Source organism: Girardinichthys multiradiatus, chromosome 8 (genome assembly GCF_021462225.1).
Source record: "Girardinichthys multiradiatus isolate DD_20200921_A chromosome 8, DD_fGirMul_XY1, whole genome shotgun sequence".
Classification (NCBI taxonomy): Eukaryota; Metazoa; Chordata; class Actinopteri; order Cyprinodontiformes; family Goodeidae; genus Girardinichthys; species Girardinichthys multiradiatus.
This window is the reverse complement of record NC_061801.1, coordinates 18455182-18475755: the sequence shown is the minus strand read 5'-3', so window position 1 is coordinate 18475755 and position 20574 is coordinate 18455182. Positions and strand designations below refer to the sequence as shown.

General features: G+C 39.6%; 1 protein-coding gene across 3 annotated transcripts in view; it reads left to right on the top strand.

Annotated features, from left to right (window-relative positions):
* The first annotated feature begins 5644 nt into the window (after positions 1-5644).
* The window catches only part of ptpn13 (protein tyrosine phosphatase non-receptor type 13), a 52107-nt gene continuing 37177 nt past the window's right edge, over positions 5645-20574 (top strand). For all 3 annotated transcript variants that reach the window (XM_047372682.1, XM_047372681.1, XM_047372680.1), the window contains exons 1-6: positions 5645-5955; positions 12995-13114; positions 16151-16317; positions 18306-18371; positions 19042-19227; positions 19392-19479. In XM_047372682.1, coding sequence (XP_047228638.1) covers positions 13000-13114; positions 16151-16317; positions 18306-18371; positions 19042-19227; positions 19392-19479 — 622 coding nt within the window. In that variant the 5' untranslated portion in view covers positions 5645-5955; positions 12995-12999. The remainder of the gene's footprint in view (positions 5956-12994; positions 13115-16150; positions 16318-18305; positions 18372-19041; positions 19228-19391; positions 19480-20574) is intronic.

Sequence of the window (20574 nt, the reverse complement as noted above, 5' to 3'; positions counted from 1 at the left end):
GCCTGCTGTGCTAGTGGTAGGGTCAGATCTCCCCCTTGTGGCGTCATGTGCAGCTGCATGGCCACTTCCTGTCCGTGTGTTATTTTTAACATATGCTTTTTTGTTGTGGCCACGCCAGGCCTGGATGTGTGCCAGAAAACAACTTTATTGAAAATGTTTTGAAGGGGGAAGGTTGTGCTTTTAGACACTGGCATGTGTTTGTGCACTGGTGTGTGCTTTCTGGCCACAGCTGCGGCTCCACTGAGCGCTCGGTGGCTTTGATCTTCCTCCGCTTCAGTCAGCTCTGAACGATGAGCTCCAACGTCGGCTCTGCAGGCCGTTTGAGTTGCCTTGAACGAGCCGTTCTGAAGTCAAACTGGGACAGGACGTGTCCTGGTAGGGGGTGTGCAGGTGTCTGGCAGATCCTGCTCTCCCACCCCGAAGGCAGCTCCCTAGGTAGCGCACCTTTTTTTCTTTGCGCTCACAGTAGCGGAAGGGGCCGCTTGGTTTCCCGGTGTCGCCGGGGGAGCAAATGGCTTCCTTCCCCAAGCACCTTTTAGCTCGGTCTGTTTCCCACGGTCCGCTGACTGCGGCTGAGGTTGGCATTTGGGGATGCGGTAGGCCGGTCGAGCCGCCGCTTGAGCAAACGGCACACGGGGTGCTGGAGGGGGAGGAGGCTGCGCTTTTCTGGGCAGACACAGATTTAGCGCTTCACCATCTCTCTTTTTCTTCTCCTCACAGCGTTTTTGCATGGCTGCCACGGTGGGGCCGAATAAGCTCTTCGGGTCCACAGGGGTGTCAAGGAGCTGGTTGTTCTCTCTTTGAGACAGGCTAGACAGGTTCACCCATCTCTCTCCTGAGTGGCCATCAGGGCAATGGCTGTCGCGGAGGCTTGGACAGCGCTTCTGTGGAGACGCAGGCATAGGTCTGTCACCACGCACAACTCGTCCCACAAATCAGCCATCGGTGTACCAGTCATCTGTTTCTGTAACTCTGCTTGGTAAGCGAGGACAAGAGATGAAGCGTTTAGGGCTTTAACCGATGCAGCCATTGCCTTGTAGCTTTTCTCATTCAGAGTGGACTGAAAAGAATCAACTTCGAAGGGAAGGTTGGGTCCTGCCGCTGTCATGGTTGACTTCTGCGACGGGTGCAGGTGAGATGCCAGCAGACGTTCTACAGGAGGCAGATGTGAAAAACCGCCGGCCTCCTTGCCAGACTAGTCCAGTGCCGACCCTCCCAGGGCGGGGTTCTTGGCGGTGAGAGGATTGCTCCAGGACCGGGTTGCTTCCTCGAGGCACTCGGGAAAAACCGGCAGCAGCTGTCTGCTGGAAGATTTGGCTCTCGGAAGCCGCTTCCCCTCATACCGAGATGTGGTGGGGGTTTCCAGCCACTCAATGCTCAGCTTCTTTGCTGCCCTTCTGCAGACATCGTGCAGGTCCGTTGCAGTCAGGTTTGGGGAGCCGCTGCGACTGGTGTCACCCGTCACCAAGGGCTTTGCAGCCGATGGGATAGCATAAGGCCCGCAGTCCTGCTCATCGTTGTCAGACCCGAGACTAATGGACTCCACTTCAGATTCAGGCTCGGCATTAGCAAAAGTGCTGAAAACTAGAAGTGTGGCCTCGTCTTCCTCTGGGTCAGTTAGTGGCGCGGCAGCGTCGAGCTGATCACCCCAACTGGTTCCAGCCAAGGTGGGCTCTCTTTCATCGGTACTGGTAAGCTCCAGTGGCAGGGGATTGGCCACCCCATCACAGGATCAACCTCCAACAGGCTATCTTGGCGCGTTAGCCTGCGCAGACGAGATTTAAGGGAGAACCGTGCACAGTGCTCGCAGCTCGCCGTTGACGCTAATGCATCCCGGGCATGTTGCAGCAGCAGACACGAAGCGCAGACAGAATGGGTATCTGCCCCAGCTATGAGGTTGCCACATGTGCAGGTTCTAGATGGTGGCTTGACTCTGTTCATGGTTACACAACTTCGTAAGCTCTGTTGACACTGCAACCAGTTTGGTGACCAGTTGCAGCGCTGCTCTTTGGCATCAGACCAGCGTTGGAAAAGACTCGGTCGAGCACAGTTATTGAGAAGCGTTCGGCGATCGAGTTGTTAGCTCGCTCTGTGAACAGTTAAGCTAACTCAATAGTTACTGTAATGACCGTCTGAGAGGTGCTTCTGGGAGCAAGAAGAGGTGTTAGGCTGAAGATCACCTACGTGACGTCGGGTTTTTATACTGGGAGGAAGTCGCTCCCATGGGAGCGGACGTCACTTCCGCCTGCCAGTCAAGACTGGCGTAATGTAATAGAGCTTCTGGGGGATAGGCGCTGGAGGCGTGTCCCCATAGTGAGATACTGAAACGAATGTTGAAAGAAAACCAATTTAAAACACAATGTCTCACTATTCCAATTTACGGTAATTGTTGTTAAAATGTTCTATGTTTTATTAAGCTCATTTACAGCAGGAAGAACACAGCAGGGATGCTGGATACAGCTGAGGCTCATCAATCAACTGTCTAGACCATTTCAACATCTGATTCAAGTTGTTTCTGTCTTTCAGAGAAACATGAACATACTACACCACAAAAGAAAAATGATATAAATGCAAAATAAATCATGGTCATTTTATTAATAATTGTCATATAAAAAAAACAACAGTAACAACTTATACTGACCATGCTATGGAACTGAATTGTGAAGTAAAACATTGAGATCATAATATAGACATGTCTCAAGTCCAAATCAACTGAAAGGCAAGCACATCTCTTAGGAGGGAAATGGTAAAACATTAAAAGATGCAAAATGGTGTAAGTGTGCACACCCTTAAAAATATCCTGTTTATTACATCTTTTCATCCATGCAGTCTTCTTGGGCACATAACTAACCTCAACTATAATGAATCTGATTAACCTAAATGAACTTCAGCAGCCCTCGTAGAAATTTGTTGACATTTGCTTGTTTGATTCCTTTTACTAAAGTCATCATTTGCTAAGATATTACAAATGATCTCAGTGTTTAAAGGTACCACTCGGGAAAACAGCACAAAAAAATCTATAGCATTATACATATACCATTGCAAAATGAAAATAGTCTTCAGTAATTGGGAAAAAATATGGGACAACAGTAACATTATTTAAACTGGATGTTTCTCCAAAGTTGATGAAAACACAAGGTGGAAATTGGTCAGGAAGGGTGCCAAGAGGCTGACAGCAACAGATGATGCAGGACTTCCTGGCAAGTACTGGTTGTGTAAATGTGACAAAAAAACTCCTATGTCCTTTGTATTTTTACACACCATTGAAGGGTTGGAGAGACAGCCTTGTAGTCTTGAAACTGTGGCTGTCCGGATGCATCTGGTTAAATGTATCCCTCCTCATTTATGCTGATCATTGCCCTCAGACTTAGAGGGAATATGTCTGTCATATAAAAGCCTTGTAGTCTTGAGAATGTGGCTGTCCTGATGCAGCTGGTTAAACAGATATGCTTTATTCTCTGTCAAACATTTATGTTTAGCTGTACGATTAGTCTGGAGAGCATTAGAAACGTATATGCTGCACTTCCTAATGTCAAAGTCTGCAAAACCCAATACTCAAAACATTAACAAATGAGACCAACCAATAACAGAATTGCCAGTCTGTATAACTGATTAAAAAACAGAACCTACCAATAATTCCACTTTTCCTTGGAGGTGCTGAAAATTGAAAATTTTGTGTCTAAAAAGTTAAAGGGTTTGTATTTCTTTGTTCACCAAAGGAGCTAATTGCCTCTAACAAATACAACTTTTTTTCAGATGACTCGTTAATGTAACGGAATTTAGTGAATCTGTTGTTTCTGCATGAGTGATAATGAACATTTTATTCAAAATAAATATTTTTTATTTTAAAAACTTCCCTTCTTAGCAGAAATAAATGTATTTCTGCTAAGACAGGATTTTTTTTTCAGTAAATGATTATTCACAAATATTAAATTATAGTGCTATCGCAATTGCCTTTTTTAAGTTATAGAGTAAATCACCTACCACCTCCTTATGTAGGACTTGATGGGCCTAGCTGACTGGTTATAATTACACCCATAGAAATGTAACCCACACGTGTAATAATTAGTCTTAACTGTTGTGTCATTGTTTTTCAGAGCGATAGACAGGAAACAATTTTCTAAGTCTTTTGTTTGCATTCTGTGCTGTATCATCTGCTTCAGTCTAAAAGGAAATCCCCGTTAGTCAAATGGTCAAGTCTTATCATTCCAGCCACAGCCTGATGGCAATAATAATATAATAAAACAATTATCAGGCAGGGGCAGGCCAGATATCCCCAGCACATCAGTGATGTAAGGAGCCATGCAATAACAACGAACAACCGCTAGATGGCGACAGGCAGATCATGTATAAGCCCAGCTTTGAAGTACTACACGGGAAGGAAGTACTCAGCTGTGGATTGCTTCCCGAGTGTGTGCATGATTCATTTTGATGCTCTGGGAAATCCACAGTAATCTTGATTTAAACTGAGTTTCAAACAAATGACAGCTTTTACAACCACAGGATGAAAATAGATTAAAAGCAAGTTTTTATAGAACAGTATTTCTCTCCACTGACAAAAGGGATTATAATGTCTTGAATTAGTACAAGAATAACATATTCACAGGCATACACACCACTTTTTACATATTAGATTTATATAGGCCATATTTTTCTTTAAGGTCACCAGATGGACAGAAGGATGGATGGATGGATATTTTTGTTTACCTTGTTCGGATTGTTTTTACACCAAATAATGTAAATATGTACTTTTTTAAGATTTAAACTGTAAAGTGTAATCTGCCATTGTTTAATGTTATTGCCATAATGCTTTCTGATGTGTGTTTGTGTCCTGGAGTCATATTTCATCTGTAACTGCAAAAAAAGTCAATTAATTAATTTTCTGTGTCCCTATATGCATAACCAATTAATCTGGCCCACACTCACCACTCAGCTGAGTCTGCACTGAAATGCTGCACACTGACTGTCAGACCGAGTGAGTTAGTCAGAGAAATAACTCTTATTTCAGAATGTATTAAGTGCTATTTATTCAATAAATGATGTAAGGGAAATTGTATGAAGATCAAACCCCGTGTAACTGGTGGGTTTTATTTAGAAGGTTTACAATTAAACCATGAAAATTTGGACGCAAACAATCAAAATTTGGTTAATTGTGGAAGTGGGGCCCCAAAATAAAAATTGCTCTGCGCCCGATAGAATCTTGGACCTACTTGGACCTGTACCTTGTAATACTGGTAACCAGTCCATGTTAATTAATAGATATAAAGCACTACAAATAATAATAATAATAATAATAATAAAACATTGAAATGTAGCGTATGTAAAAAACAAGAACAGCAAAAAATACGATTTCTCATCTGTTGCTGATTCTTTTGTCATTGTCTGGGTTTTAATATTTTGTACAATGTTATGTTGAGTTTTTGAAGATTAAAGGGACGAGATTTGTAGCCCACAGAAAATGTAATAAACCAGGTTCTGCTCTACATTTCCCTCCCGGTTGTGTGTTGCCATGGTAGCGTTCAAAATGACAGTCCCCCAGGAAGGAGCCAATCAGCGGCCGCGCTTAGGTGTCCGGTTACTCCCAGCCAGCCCACGCTAGCTGGCAGAGGGAGGGCTTATTCCGCTGCTCCACAGAAATGGTCACTTTCTTTCGCTGGCGGAGAGCTCGCAACTGTGCTGAAGCGAATAAACGGGACTCCCAAACAAAAAAATACATTTTGATGTACTATTTTTTTAAACTTTGCTAGCAGTTCATTCCACGTAGAGGTCTAATAAAGCGGAATGAGTTGCATGTGCGTAAACCTGTTGCGTGTCTGCCTCGCCGTGTAGTTAACTACAATCCAAGATGTTGCTTTGTGGATGGGATGGCGTCTGGTGCCGTTTGTGTGCGCACTCTTAGCTTCGTCGGAGTACGAACATTTACCTCTGAATTAATTGTGTAACTCTTCTCTGCTGGTAAGCTTCTTTTAAATGTATATAATGCTCTCTGGATTTATATTAACGTGTGTTTTGCCTAACTTTAGCCCAGCTGTGAAACCTGTGGGATTGAGTCAGTTGGAGGAAGACTTAAGTTTAGACAGATAGCTTGGTAGTAACCATTGGATTATTGATTTACTTTAAAGTTTTTCATTAAATGAAAGGTTTTATTAGGCTTATATTTTCTGGCCGGACCACATCAGTAAAGTAACAGCATTTTAATTGGGAGGGAGGGGACACCCCCACAAACATAACAGATACTATGCCATGTAACCGTTTCAAACATCCATCACTTGTGTAGTTTGGCTAATGTTGACAACACAGACCACACATTTAATGTTTTAGCATGCATTCACTCTGTTAACAAAGACTATAACGCCATATAATCAGTATTGACTAAAAGTTTTATGGGTTGGCATGTGAGAAGGCAGCTTAAACCCCCTCCCCCTTCATTAACATCGAATCATAGTAAAGTTAACTCAAAGTGAATGGTCAGGGAGAAGCTAAGCTAAAGAAATGGCCTATGAGGCTGGGTTAACATTCCCATCTAAAGCTGTCATTGTGAAGGTGATATGAGCATCATTGATAGGGAAAAAAATGAGTCAAATAGTTAAAGGGTAGTTTGTGGGCAAGCTGAAGTTTTGCCCACAAAAAAAAAAAAGCTCTCCATGTCACAATTCTCATAGCAACCCTGTGATTAACAGAAATGGAGCAGATGAGGTCCAGACCAAAATGAGAAATGAGGGCTGTTGGTCCAGAGCTGGGCTGATAACCAAGAAATAGCCATGGTACTTCAAGACAGACATTACTAAAAAACAAAAACATTGAGTGAAGCTCATTGGTTAGTGAGGTTGAAAATGGTGTCTAACTAGAAGGTGCCAGGTTCTACGCTGTATTGGCCAGTGTTCTGTGTGATCTGGAAAAGTACATCCAGTAATGCTGTAGATGGCATTTAGATCACAAAGAATGTGAACTAACCACTGGGTTTTCCCTGATGAGTCACTGCCGTTCCTTTCTTCACAAGAAACTCATTTAAAACCTGGCTTGGAAACTTCAATTATAGTTTTGTAATGTAGTCGTACAAGGAACAGCTTGCTGTATGTAGAGGCAAATTGTTCTTGGCTTTAAGCAAGGTTTCCCTTAATTGGCTTCATCTCTGATCAGTGATGAAACAAGTATGATGTTTAAAATTCTATTTTGGTCAATTACATGCATCAAGTTTAAAAAGTCCCACCATTTTGGTCTACAAACACATCAACTAAGTTTAATTGACCTATAATAATGCTCATATGTTCTCAACTGATACTCAGGGTCACGAACCATTTCCACTGCTAGCAGCAGTCCTTGTAAGTTACAGAAGTCGTTCGGGGCCAGAACCCAAAAAGTTTTGGACACCTTCATTTAACGGGGGAGGTTACGCTCTAAAGGGTTAAAGCATTTGCACAGGGTGCTAGTGCTTCTGACTCACTCTATTGGAGCACCAGCATCTTCTGGACACTTTCCCATATCAGATACTACCTTTAAGTGCCCACAGCTTGATAAACCACATTTCACAACTTTTGTTTTCAATCTTTGCAATCTTTTGCTTTATGATACCACATCAGGGAAAGAGTTTATATAAATAAAAAAATGCAACTATTTTACCACTATTATCACACACTAATGCAGATATGGTAGAAACCATATTTGAGATACCAAGACAATAACGCATTGCATCTCATTTGTTTTTGCTTGGCTCCATCAGCAAGGGATTATAATCATTGAACGACTGTATTCATTTGGTCAGCTACTTGTTGAAAAATCTAAAGGTTTTGCCTTCAAACATGACACCCGAGTTGCAGCAGTTTGCGAAAAAGAGGCTATAAAGAAAATGGTAACAAAATTCACAGCCTTTCTTACTATTGATATTTCTATGCAAATGCAGAGCTGCACCATGTTAGGTGGATGGCCATTTTTGTTCCATTTTTTGGGGGAAAACAATTATCATTTCTAAAAAAGACTCCTACTGTAAGGAAATGGTCATCAGATTTCCACCCGCAGGAGGTCCCTCAAAGTTTTATATTTTTTATGTGAATCAACTGGCCCAAACACCGTTTAGAACCAAAGTGAAGTGAATGGGTGCAATGTATTATGTACAGAAAATAATACAAATGTAATTAAATTGCATGGGTAATTTTAGATTTTATTTTTCTAGCTGTCATTCTGTACAACTCATAAAAGCCAAGTAGGGCCAATATTAGGAAACGGTATGTTGATATTATGATGTTGTTGTTTTTGAACCTTGCAATAATGATGTTGGTGGCGATTACACAAGTTACCCACACTTAACTCTTTTTTTCCCCAGCGTATTATAATTCAATTCAAAAATACTTTATTCATCCCAAAGGGAAATTAAATGCAGATAGGTTTGTTCTCAGAACATTTAATTGCATAAATGTTGGTATTTCAGAGTTGCATTTTCTGTGTGTGTTTGTTTGAAGTCAGTTTTTCATTGATAGCATCATGACATGTAGAAAGATGGAGCCTTACTAGACAGATCCTATAAGATCCCTGTGCTTTGACATTTGTTGTTTTGTGGTGTCTTTACCAGAGTTATGAGGATAGCATCTACTACTCTGTGACTGAACATTCTCATCATGTACATCAAGTAAAGAAAATACAGATTTTATATTTAATATGATAAATGATAAGATTTAACTTTGATGCCACTTAGTTTTAGTATCTAATTGTGTTTGCATATCTTTCTGCTCTGTTATGGTGTTGACATTTCTTTCCTAATGTTTTGAATAAGATGAAGAGGCCTCCTTTGAACATTATGATGCCCTCTTCAATTTGCCCAAAGTGGCTTTCTCTGAATTATATACCAGACAAAAAACTGCAATGCATATACACAAAACATGAATTTACAATATTTGTCAACAAATATTCTAGATGAGGCTTTGCCTGAGTGTTGTAAGGCTGCAGGGTTGATGTATTAGTCCTGTGTATTTTTAGTAGTTCAGTAATGTACAACTTGCATTTGATTTGCTATGAATTTGAAATATTGCTGCCATGCATCTCCAGAGATGTTGGCTGAAAAGATAACCTTATCAAGGCCATGATAAGCCTTTCTAATTCTAGGAATAGAACTTCATTTTGAACCTGTTTCAGAATTTACCTGGCAAGAATAACTTGTGGAGGATTTATTTTGATTGTTTTACCTCTGTTGATACATCTTGCTGCTGCTTCTTTTTGCCTCCAGATGTGTCTGCCAGTTACAGTTTGGATTTTTGGAGGATATTATCAAATTCCTTCTCGTATGCTGAATCGTGCTGCTCAAAACTAAACGTTGAATCTCAAGTGTCTCAAGTCATCTTTGAAGGAAAAACTGAATAATTGAAATATGTAGTGCGATGAAGTTGGATGGACAATATTCGGGGAACTTCGTTTCGAATCAATCCAATGGGTTTTTACTGTGTCAAACACAGGAAAGTCGGTGGAGGGGAAAACCTTCACAAGTGCAGAGTAAAGGTCTCTGTCACGTTGCCAGTGTTATTTCTTTCAAATACTTGAAGCCAAGACTGTGCAACTCTTACCAACAACAGCAGTCTAATCCTCATTTGCTTTTGAAGCAATGCTGTTATATGCAGGGATACCTGGGAGTAAAAATCCAGATAGTTGGAAAATTGAAGAGTGTAAGAGGCTCTAAAGTGGTGAGGGCTTTCTGCTTTTGGATTGCTGAACACCCTCAGTAATAAGCAGAACCACGGTCCAATGAGAGAGTGGTTGGCCTGTGCATCGGTCTCAGCGCAGATAAAAAACATTCCACTGTAGGTCTCTGTTGAAATAACAAGGGTCACAAAACAATCAGCCCTCACAGCACCCGCTCTCTCCTTTCTCATGGGTAATGAACAAGATGGTTGGTATCTCACTTGTCCCCAAACTTCACGCCTCCCATTGACTAGAATGGTTAACCTGCATTCCTGCATACACATTATACTTGTGACAGGCTTACTCATTAATTTTGTTCTGAAAACTCCCAATTCATAGAAGGGACATTGTTTCACATATTGGTTTCAGGAAAGAAATGGCACTAATGAGTCTGCTGGCCCAGTTTACTGCAAGGGTTTATGGCTTAATGATATGCACAGATTCAGCCTGTAATGTCAGATGCAACAGAAGTGTTCCCTTTAGGATAGCTTTTCAGGTTAAAGCAGAGATTATTTGTCCCAGACCGAAGCATTTTGTGGATTTCCATGACATGTTTGCAGATATTCAAGGTCCCTAGAGATTGTGAAAACAGAAGTGGGTCTGATTGTTTTTTTTTTTTTTGTTATTTTATTATCTGTTCACCAAAATATCTCAGCAGCTGTGTTCACCAAATTCAGTGCAGGTTCACATAACTCCTGGATTACTTATCCCTTGAACTTTGCAGGCTCCTAACTTTGTCACTATGTATGTTAGACTAAAATCCTTTATACACATCTCTCCTTAATTCACCATTACATGACTGTTTTAAAATGAGGTTTCTATTGGTAGTCTGAGGTGCTTAAAGATGATTTATTCTTATAACCATAATGCTAGAAAACAGTTGTTTTTATAAAATAAAGACATGATAAAGAGCAACTTAAAGTTGGGTTTTGCAAAACAAATATCCATGCAAAGTGCAAGGGATTGGTTTAGACCAGGGTGTCCTGAATTTTCCTTTTTTAAATTTTTTTTTTGTTGAACTGCTAATACAGAATACAGCTTATTGAAACACACAAAGTAATCTGATTTCTGTAGAAAAGGGATCTGTAAATTGTTGTAGATCCGAACTATAAAAAAGTTCTTACAGGTTTACCTGGTTTAAAATAAAATAACAAAAGTAGCATTCAGTGCCCTAAATGTCTCAGGTTGATTATCTGTCTAGCTTTGTGTGTGTGTGTGTATTTTAACCAATTTGAACTGGATATAGCTTACTCTTGCTTTATTTAGCCAAGTTTAATAAACGGTTGTGCCCAAGGTTGCTTTTGAGTAAAGGTCACTGGATGTATGCAGTCTTTTTTTTTTTACTGTCCAAGAAATTAAAAGCAAAAAACGGTTTTGACAATGGATGAATACTTTGTTTTGCACCTTACATTTTCCATTTTAAGATGATCTTAATTGGTCAGTATCTTTTTTTGAAAGGCCTCACATCAGTGAAAGTCATACGCTAATTTTTGTTTTTTTTACATGTGTCTGCATCAACCAACTTGGCAAACCAAATTTGTGATATACTTGGATCATGGTCGAGGGTCACATGAGGGCCAGAAATGGCCCCTGGGGCACTTTGCACACCTCTGGTTAAGAAGCTACCCTTGGTTTTGTTTGGATGTGTTTTAGTTGATTAATGACAAATTCAAAAGATTTTGGTGGATTTAATGAATTTTTGGATATCAGATATAACTTTACCTTCATGGGTAAATTATATATATTTTTTCCATTTTTAGCCCACCAATTACTGGTCAGAGTCACTCAGGACTGATATTCACTTGAAATTGGGTATCATTTTCTGTGTTTTTAATGGTGTTAAGGAGGTGAGTTGGATGGAGGGAAGTCTGTTTTCAGAGAACACAGATCTGCTGTAAAGTCCTAAAATGTTTACTTTCCTACTGATTCCAGTGATTGAGCCTGTAATGTGCGCAGCACCTATTTTGATATGTGATCCACATTAACAACTGGTAATAAGCTTAAATTTGACGTTTTAATCCAACAGGAAATCAATGTTCACAACATCGATTTAAAGTTTGGGATTTTTATTCTTGTATAACCCACATTTTTTAATAAAATCTGTTTTTGTTTCTTCTGAAGTGCAACTTTACCATGGTGCAAATAGTTTCTGCACAGTCTGATGTAGTCTGTAAAACTGGAGCTTCCTGTCTTGCTTACATTGGTATCATGCCATTGATGAATTGGGAAGATTAGAAACTATTGTCACTACTGCAGAGAAGTGGCTGGAGTTCAGGCAGAAACTGTGACAGATCAGGGACAACTTTGCATGTGTCTTTTATCTCATTCACATCCCTGTGGGAATGACTCAGCCAGTGGATGGAACGAAGCACACACATCCTGTTTTAACTGGGGGCATGGGGTTAATTTCCATACAAATAAATTAAAGGCATGTTGAGTTTCCTAATGTGACAGTGAAATGTTGTGTTTTATGACTGTCAGTAAACTATGGACTGTTTTAGTGCTGATGACCCAGTTTCAGGTTTTACAACATGTACTCAAAAAACAGAAATTTACATACTTCACATGTGATAAGAAAAAACAGCATTAAGATCTTGGTATAAAGGCAGCAATATATCTTCCTCGATCAGTTTTTATTTTAGCTCGAAGCTGATCTTTATCTCACCTGTAGCACTCCAGAAGCACAAATAAATAAACTTCTAGATTGTAAAATGTAACAGAATTAAAGGAGAATATATCGTTAGCCTCATAGTATAATTGCCTAAGTCATATTTGGGCAATTATACTATGAGGCTAATGATATGTGTAATAATGTTAACCTTCCACATCAATGTGTCTGATAATTAATTTCTTTACCAACAAGGTTTGCACATTAAAGTTGAAGAAATGTGTTGTTAATCATTTGCTAAAAAAAAAAAAAAACAAACCCTTGAAGATGTATTTAAATTTATGTTTGTAAGGCAATAAAACAAGAAAACTTCCAAAAGGATTTCAGACATTTTCAAGACGCTGTATAGTTGCTGACATCAGCAGAACTGTGACTCTGAGGTGCTGCCTCTGCATTTTCTGAGCTGCTCTGATCTGCTCGAGGTTTCCTTCTCAGAACTGAGTGGGGGTTTTTTCACAGGCAAAAGTCAAGGTGGCCTTTTCTTTTTGGTACCGTTTGTTATCAAGTATACAAAACATCATTAAACTTGCAGGAGAGCTGCAGCATAATTAGAATAATCCATAAAATGAAGAAAAAAAAAAATCTATGTAAGTCGGATGAATGTTTGTGTTTTTATTTGCGAAGATGATAACTCGTGCTTGTCTTTCTCTACCCTTGCAGGGAAGATGCATGTGTCTCTGGCAGAAGCCCTGGAAGTCCGAGGGGGGCCGCTCCAGGAGGAGGAGGTGTGGGCACTGCTCAGTCAGAGCGCGGAGAGCCTTCAAGAACTTTTCAACAAAGGTATGGAATGAAAACTTAGAAAAAGGCTTAACTTTTCTTTTTCATGCATAATTACCGACTTGATGGTTTGTATTTCACACAAAACTCTGACAGTTTTATACTGCTACTGGAGTAGTTATTTGATCTGCCTGCAGTTCTTTCTTCATAGGAAAACTGAACCATAAGCCAGAAAATGCTAAACATTTTAAGTTATATGTATCTTGTTTTTCTTATTCTGATGGTTTCAATTGCTCATCTTTGCAAGTACTGTAGCCTGTGTGATAGCTTTGGACATTTTGATCATTTTTGAGTGGCTTATGTCTGTGGGTGTGTCTAGTTATCCTTGGCAGCACAGGCAGATAAGGTTTTCAGCTTCCAGAGACACTTTATTTTTTGAGAAAACTCAAGCGATGGGTGACTGAGGGTAGTTTAACTTTAGAGACACTAAAGAGGATGTGAGTCTGCAGAAATCGGTGTCCTGTATGTCGCTTTAAAAACACTTTTGGAGGTTCCTGGATTCACTCATAATTCCAGTACACCTGATAACACAAGCTTAAAAGTCTTATCTAAACAGCTGACCATTGTAAACTTCCATGAAACAGTAACTTGGATCTGACCATTTCTGTTTCTGGGTAAAACCAGCTTGACTTCACTTTCTGGTTTTGCTTACTGGAGGCTGTGCTGAAAATCCTATCATATTTTAGCAAAGCCCTCATATCAGTGAATGCTTCTAAATATTCCTCTGCTGCCAAGGTCACATTTATGATTAAAGGAGTTTGGAGAAATGATCTTGAATAGTGAAGGCTTCTTATATAAAACAAAAGCAACGCTGGATGCTTGAAGGGATTCTCTCATGATTTTGTCTCACTTAACTTAGCTTTTTGCTGCATTTAAAGTACCGTTTTATCCCTTTTAAAGAGCGTAGCTGTAGAGTGCAACTTGTGGCCGCTGGTGTGTGGAGCTTCAGACTGCTGAGGGAGGCTAAAATGTGAATAGCAGATGTTGAACCCAGCAATTATAGTTACTGAGCTATGTAAAAGTGTGTTTGCAACAAGAATGTTTTAATATTGACAGATATTCAAGCTTTAAAATCCAAGCATTTTGTCAGCTTTGCTTGTACAGTAAAAGTTTTAACTGCTGTGCTGAGTCGGAAAGAAACAAGTACAAAGAAAAACATGTAATTTATTCACTTTATCTGAATTAAGCCTCCTTCTATTTTGTTTTCATATTGAATGCAGAGAAAGTGAGCATTAAGATTAGGAGATTGTTAAAGTATTCATGTACAGAACCAGTAGTCTTTTCATGTGTAAACTGCAGCGGTTGCTGTTTTTACGTAAAAAGGATTTGTTTAAACACCTGTTGCGTTTTTCTGATTTATTGAAAGGATTTTGCCATTACGTTGCCATGTTCTTTCGAGTATGTGAGAGTGTTCATATAGTAGCTCACAAAACCATTTACCCTTTTTGAACCTTGTGACATTTTGTCTTGTTCAAACAACAAACTTTGTGTATTTGATGGGGAATTTATGTGCAAGACCAACACAAAGTAGCTCATCGCTGTGAAGTGGAAGAAAAATGATACATAGTTTTCAAAATGTATTCATAAGTAAAAATCTGAAGTGTGGCATGTACTTCAGCCCCCGTAGCTTTTACTGCAATCATAGCTGAAAGACTTTCAGGGTATGTCTTTACCAGCTGTGCACATCTATAGACTGGACTTCTATGCAAAACAGCTCAAGAACAGCCAGATTAGATGGAGATCATATGTAATGGCACATAGTATTTAAAAGTACCCAGATTATCAGTAACCTTTTTCATTTTTTAACATTTTGTGGCATTGCAACCAAAATTGTCAGGTTTTTCTACAGATTCTCAGTTGAACTGACGTCTAGACTTTGACTGGGCCATCCCAGCACATGAAAAGGACTTTATCTAATCTATTCCATTGTTGCTGTGACCGTATATTTAGCGTTTTAGGACTTCCATGTATTTAGTACCATCAACTCTGACCAGCGTCCCTGTCCATGCTTAAGAAAAGGATTCCCCACAGCATGATGCTCATCCCACCATGTTCACTGTGGGGATAGTGTTCAGGCCAGAGGTTGTGGAGTGTTACTTTCCGTCACACGCAGTGTTTTGCATGCAGGCCAAGAGGCGTAATTTTAGTTCTTCCACTTTACAATTGTGCACTACTTTATGTTGGCCTAGCACATAAAATCCAAATTAAATGCACTGAAGTTTATAGTTGTAATGTGTAAAAACTGGGGGGGTATTAATACTTATGCAGGGCATTAAAAGTTTGCCAAGGTCCTTAATCACTTTCCAAACGTGTGAACCTCCACTTTTATAGAGCACAACGGTTCAGAACAATTTCCAGCCAGGAATCGATCAGTTGCTCCTCAAACAGCAGCAACACATTGTTCTAGGACAAATATCATGATTACCTTTTCAGAAAAGCTTTTTATTTGATACTTACCCCGTCTACTTTTTAGTTAGATCTTTAAATGATCAGATGGATTTCAAACAGGAAGCTGATATTTACTTAGTGAATTCCAACTTGTGAAAGCAGATTTTTTTTTTTCTCCAGTTCTTCAAATCGAGCTCCCCTTTTCCACGCTCTGCTCCTCTCAGACCAGAATATGAGTCGAAGAAAAGAATTTTGCAGCACTGCTCAAACATTCCTTTGTATATTTTTAAAACCGTCTCTAACCATAGCACTGCCTGTGGCTTTGTAGGAAAAGAGAATTATGCTGTGTAGCCATTCCATTTTGCTTCAAGAGTTTTGGAAGCAACATGTGTTTTTGTTTACTTCAGTCAGCTTAGATATCTAGAAACGCCTGAGCCCTTTGCGAGGAACAGCAACTGTGTTTAGATATGTCTAATTGTGAGCCATTTGGGCTTTAAATAGCTGGACAGAATTCGATACTAGAGTTGAGCTTTAAACATTGTACTTTATAGTCGGAGGTTGCTGTGCTTGTTTGTCTAAAAGTTAATCTAACGAAAGCCAAATTTTCTTATATCCATGTTCATGTTTTGGATTGTCTGATTCCATCCCCAGACCCTGCAGCCATGGGCTTCATCATCTCACCCTGGTCCCTCCTGCTCCTGCCCTCTGGCAACATTTCGTTTACAGACGAGTATGTCACCCAGCAGGACCTGAGGGCTTTCACAGCTCCAGAGGTCTTGGAAGGCATCTCCTTGAATTCAGTTTCTGACGCTGAAAAGGTATATACTGCTTAGGTCATGAACGCTGTGATGGAAACATTAATATTCTTTGCTATGTCTTTATCTCGATGCATGTCTACCCAAGTTCGTTGGAGCATTCTCACAAATCAGCCAGCATAGAGATGCACTGATTAGAGCTTTCTGGGGGATATATATTGTCTTTTTTGTAAAGCTTTAACCTTTTTTCCTATTTATCTTTTAAGACTTATAGTTGATATAATTTAAATGCTACTCTTATGCTTTCCTGCCATGAGTGAGATCAGAGTCAATGTAAAACTGGATCTAACAACAAAGACATTGTTCTTGACATTTTATACTGTTTGTCCTCCGTAGCATATCAATATTTAGCATATTGGTGATGCTCAGAAGTCTGTCTATTTTGTTTGTCTGACTGGCTGAAGTCAGGGAACATCAAGGTGACAGTGGGCCGACTCCAGTCACTGGGGTGATTTCTTGTGCATCTTTAAATCAGAGGAGTCTTGTACAGTTGTAGGATATAAAACAAGGACTCTGACAACTCTTAAAGTCATAAAAATCTAAACTTTTGGTCTACAGAAGTCTTTTTATTGATCCTGATTCCCCATGCCAGGTCTTAAATTACATCTAGTTTGTCTTCATTTTATACGCTTGCTCATTTGTTGCTTCTTGCGTGAACTTTTTTTTAAAGCAGTAAGCCAGCTTCTCCGGAATTAAAATTTATTTTTAGACAATTACAATAAAGACATTCTTGTTATGCTATTCACTTCCAGCTCATAGAAAAGGTATTAGTAATAAGGTCTGTCTTGAAAATGGGGATTTCAATAGTTGGCGGAAACCTGTAGCTGTTATGAGGCTTACTGTAGTGTATTTAAATTAAGTTATATGTCATTTATAAAGCAAATCATTTGAATTCCCACAAGCTATTTTTTCTAGTTCACGTAACCCTTCAATGGGAATATTGGTCTTAAAAGGGACTTAAACCTCTTATTTTTAACTCAAGAAAACTTGCAGTAGCTCTTTATAAACAACTTGTTATTTCTTTGGCCCTGAAGTTGGTAAATAGATGTAGTTTCCGTGTGCAGATTCAAAGAGTAAATTAACTTTAGGGTTTATCAACAGAAACAAAGGTTGTTAATGACTAAAATTAGATGTCCAACTGTTTTAGTGGTATGTTTGTATAAATGATAGACAGTGTAGTTTGGTTGAACCTGTCCTGAGTTAAATTACCAAACTGACACGTTGGCAGAATCTTATGTCCGAAGTTCTGAGGAACCATGTCTTCTCCTGCTGTTGAAAGAATGGCCACAGCGCTCCCATTTTAAATCTGCTACTCTGGTAGAATAACAGAAAGCTTGCATGACTGAAAACCCGCTTCTGGCTCAGCCCCACAAACCTCAAATGGCTTTGTGCTGAGTCAGTTTTCCAAGCCTGGATCCGACTCTCCAGCGGAGTTATTTCAGTGCAGAAAGGTATAATTCGTTTCCTTCATTATAAGACCTGAGTGTAAATACACGTCAGCTGCAAGAGCCCAAGCTTTCCTTTACTGTTTTCAACCTGGTGTTCTGTGCTTACGTTTATTCCTCACTGTCTAGTCTTCCAGATTTTCTGAAAGTGTTGGTGTGTCTTAAATTTGCACTCTGATGTCTGCTCTTAAAGGACCTCGGAGGCTATTTTGCATTCTTTGGCATTGCCTGAATTATTCTTTACTCTACCAAGCCTAACATTCAGGGGAAGTAATTTCTCTCCAAAGCAATGTGTGGAGAGTAATAACAGGAAAATTGAAATAGATTTGGGGATTTAAGGTGAAAGACCTCATCTATTTTCAGTGTGGAAAAAATATTCAGCTTGCCTTTTCTTTTATGGATTTACGTTTTTTTTCCCCCTACATTAACCTAAATTACACTTTGTCTTCACAACCTGTATCTTTTTTTGCATTTTCAGTTGGGTGTTTTGTCTTTTTCTGGCACCAAGACATATGATTTGTTAATGGCTGTTTTTATCTTCCACAGATGCACATGTATTCCCTGGGAATGACATTATTTTGGGGAGCAGACTATGAGATTCCCCAAAGTCAGGTAAACATTATTAATGACATAAAGAAAAACCTGTTTAATATTTTCCAAAGACCTTCAAATGTAATATCTGCAGTTTGTCCTCAACAAAAATATTTTTGTAATACTATAAACTCAGCTTGGCTGATTACACTATCACAAATACAGCGAGGTGCTTCGTAATAGCGCATGTCCAAATTTGTGTTAACATCCCTCCTGATCTAACATGATCTCTATCTTAGAGTCACAACTTGATGAGGAAAAGTGCCACCTGGAAATTAACTCTGGAAGGTATTTGAAGAATGAGGATGGTCAGGTTTTCCCGCATCTTCATGACAGTCAGGTGTTGTCCACACTTATGAGGAAATACTGCTTATGGTCATCATGACTAGCACTGAAATTGTTGCTGTAGATGACCTCATTGCAACTGCAATACTTGTCATGGAACAAATTTAATGGTCGACTTTTGTAACCCTTCAGTTTCTTAATATAATCCGATCCAAATGGCTTTAATGAGAACGAAATACCAGCTATGTTGTTGGAATGCCCCCATATATCCAGTTCCTTTAACACTAATAGTAAAGACACCAGAGAAGGGAATTTTACCATTTTGATTTGTCATTTATCATGGTTCCATGATTCCACATGAAGCCCTCACTAATGATTGTCATTTGTCATTTGGTTTCCTGTGCAGCCCATGAAGCTGGGGGAACACCTAAACAGCCTACTGCTCAACATGTGTGATGATGTTACATTGAGTCGAATGTCGCTGCGTACGGTGCTGGACATCTGTAGCAAGCACATCAGAAACTCCACCTGTGACCCTCCTTTCTCCTACATTCGAAAACTGGTCCGGTTGGTGCTTGGCAGTCTCTCTCAGGTATACACTGCAATTATAAAAGTACAGCATTCATATTATAAGGAAGCTTTGTATTTAGGGTGCAGCAGAATGGGGCTCATTCATGACAGGGTTTCTTTTTTTTCTGTCAGTTTTACCAACTTTTATCCTATCATTGTTCCTTACTTCATCTCTCCTTTTTTCAGCTGGATGGTCTGCTGACAGATAGAGAATCTCTTCCAGAGCGGAGTAAGGAGATTCGAGAGAGGCTGAGAGGCAAAGGCTTACCATCCGGTAAGATAAGCTTATATGTACACTAAGAACACAAAACAACTAAAGCCTTATGTGCTGTTTAAGTTATCTGAGCAATGTTGCATTGCCATATGGTGTCATATTGAGCTCTTTTCTGCTTGAGCCTATTGTTATTTTTGGCATTGTTCTAATTTCCCCTCGGGGATCAATAAAGTATCTTTGAATTGTATTGAATTGAATTGTTAGCCATGATAACTTGCCATTTATACAGTCAAATGGGTATTACATGTGGCACACTTTAAATTTGAGCCGTACCTCACTATTTGGAGGTATTGTGGCAGGGATGTTTTTTGTAAGTTTCTCTCTACTGGGGTTCCACAAGGTTCAGTACTGGAGCCTCTTTTACCTGTAATAAAATCATGCTGAAGATGCTTTAATGGAGTAGAAAGGGAGTACAAAGGAACATTTAAAGTTCCAGTTGATAGATGTCTTCATACAAAAATGATCTGTTTTCTTTACAGTGAGTTCTGAATGGGAGTATATGTTCATTCAACAGTGTTGAGTTCAGTTTAGCTGAACAGGTCTAGAGCAGCAAAGCAAATGAATGCAACGTATAGATCAGCCTTCATCACTTATGATCTAAGGTCTGAGCTTTGGTATAGAAAATGACCTATAAAGAACAACACACTAAAACCTCAAATTCAAATTAAATTCAGGAAAATATGACCGAACCTCCTCTGTGGTTTTTGAGCTTTCCAGCACTTCTCCAGGCCATGGAGAGGACAGCCAGAGCATAGGCAATGGCTGTCATCCAGATTATGTAAGCACTGCATGATATTGATTAGATACATATTTTTGAGTCACCAGGGAAGTTGCTGGTTTGCTGTTTGTATTGGTGCTTTGTTTGTCTGGTTAAACACCAGACAGCCCAAGGCAAAGCACATGCAAAAGAGGATTACTCCTTTCCTTAGCATCTTTCTTCTCGTGGAGCAGCTCCCTCCCACCTGTCTCCCAATGGTTTCAAGTTGTAGCTGCTGCTCAGGTTTCTGATATTTTGTCTTTGGCCCAGATGGATACTGTATGCCTCCGTTTCTTAAACCTCTGTGGTTTACAAAAGTATTTATACGCCTTGAACTT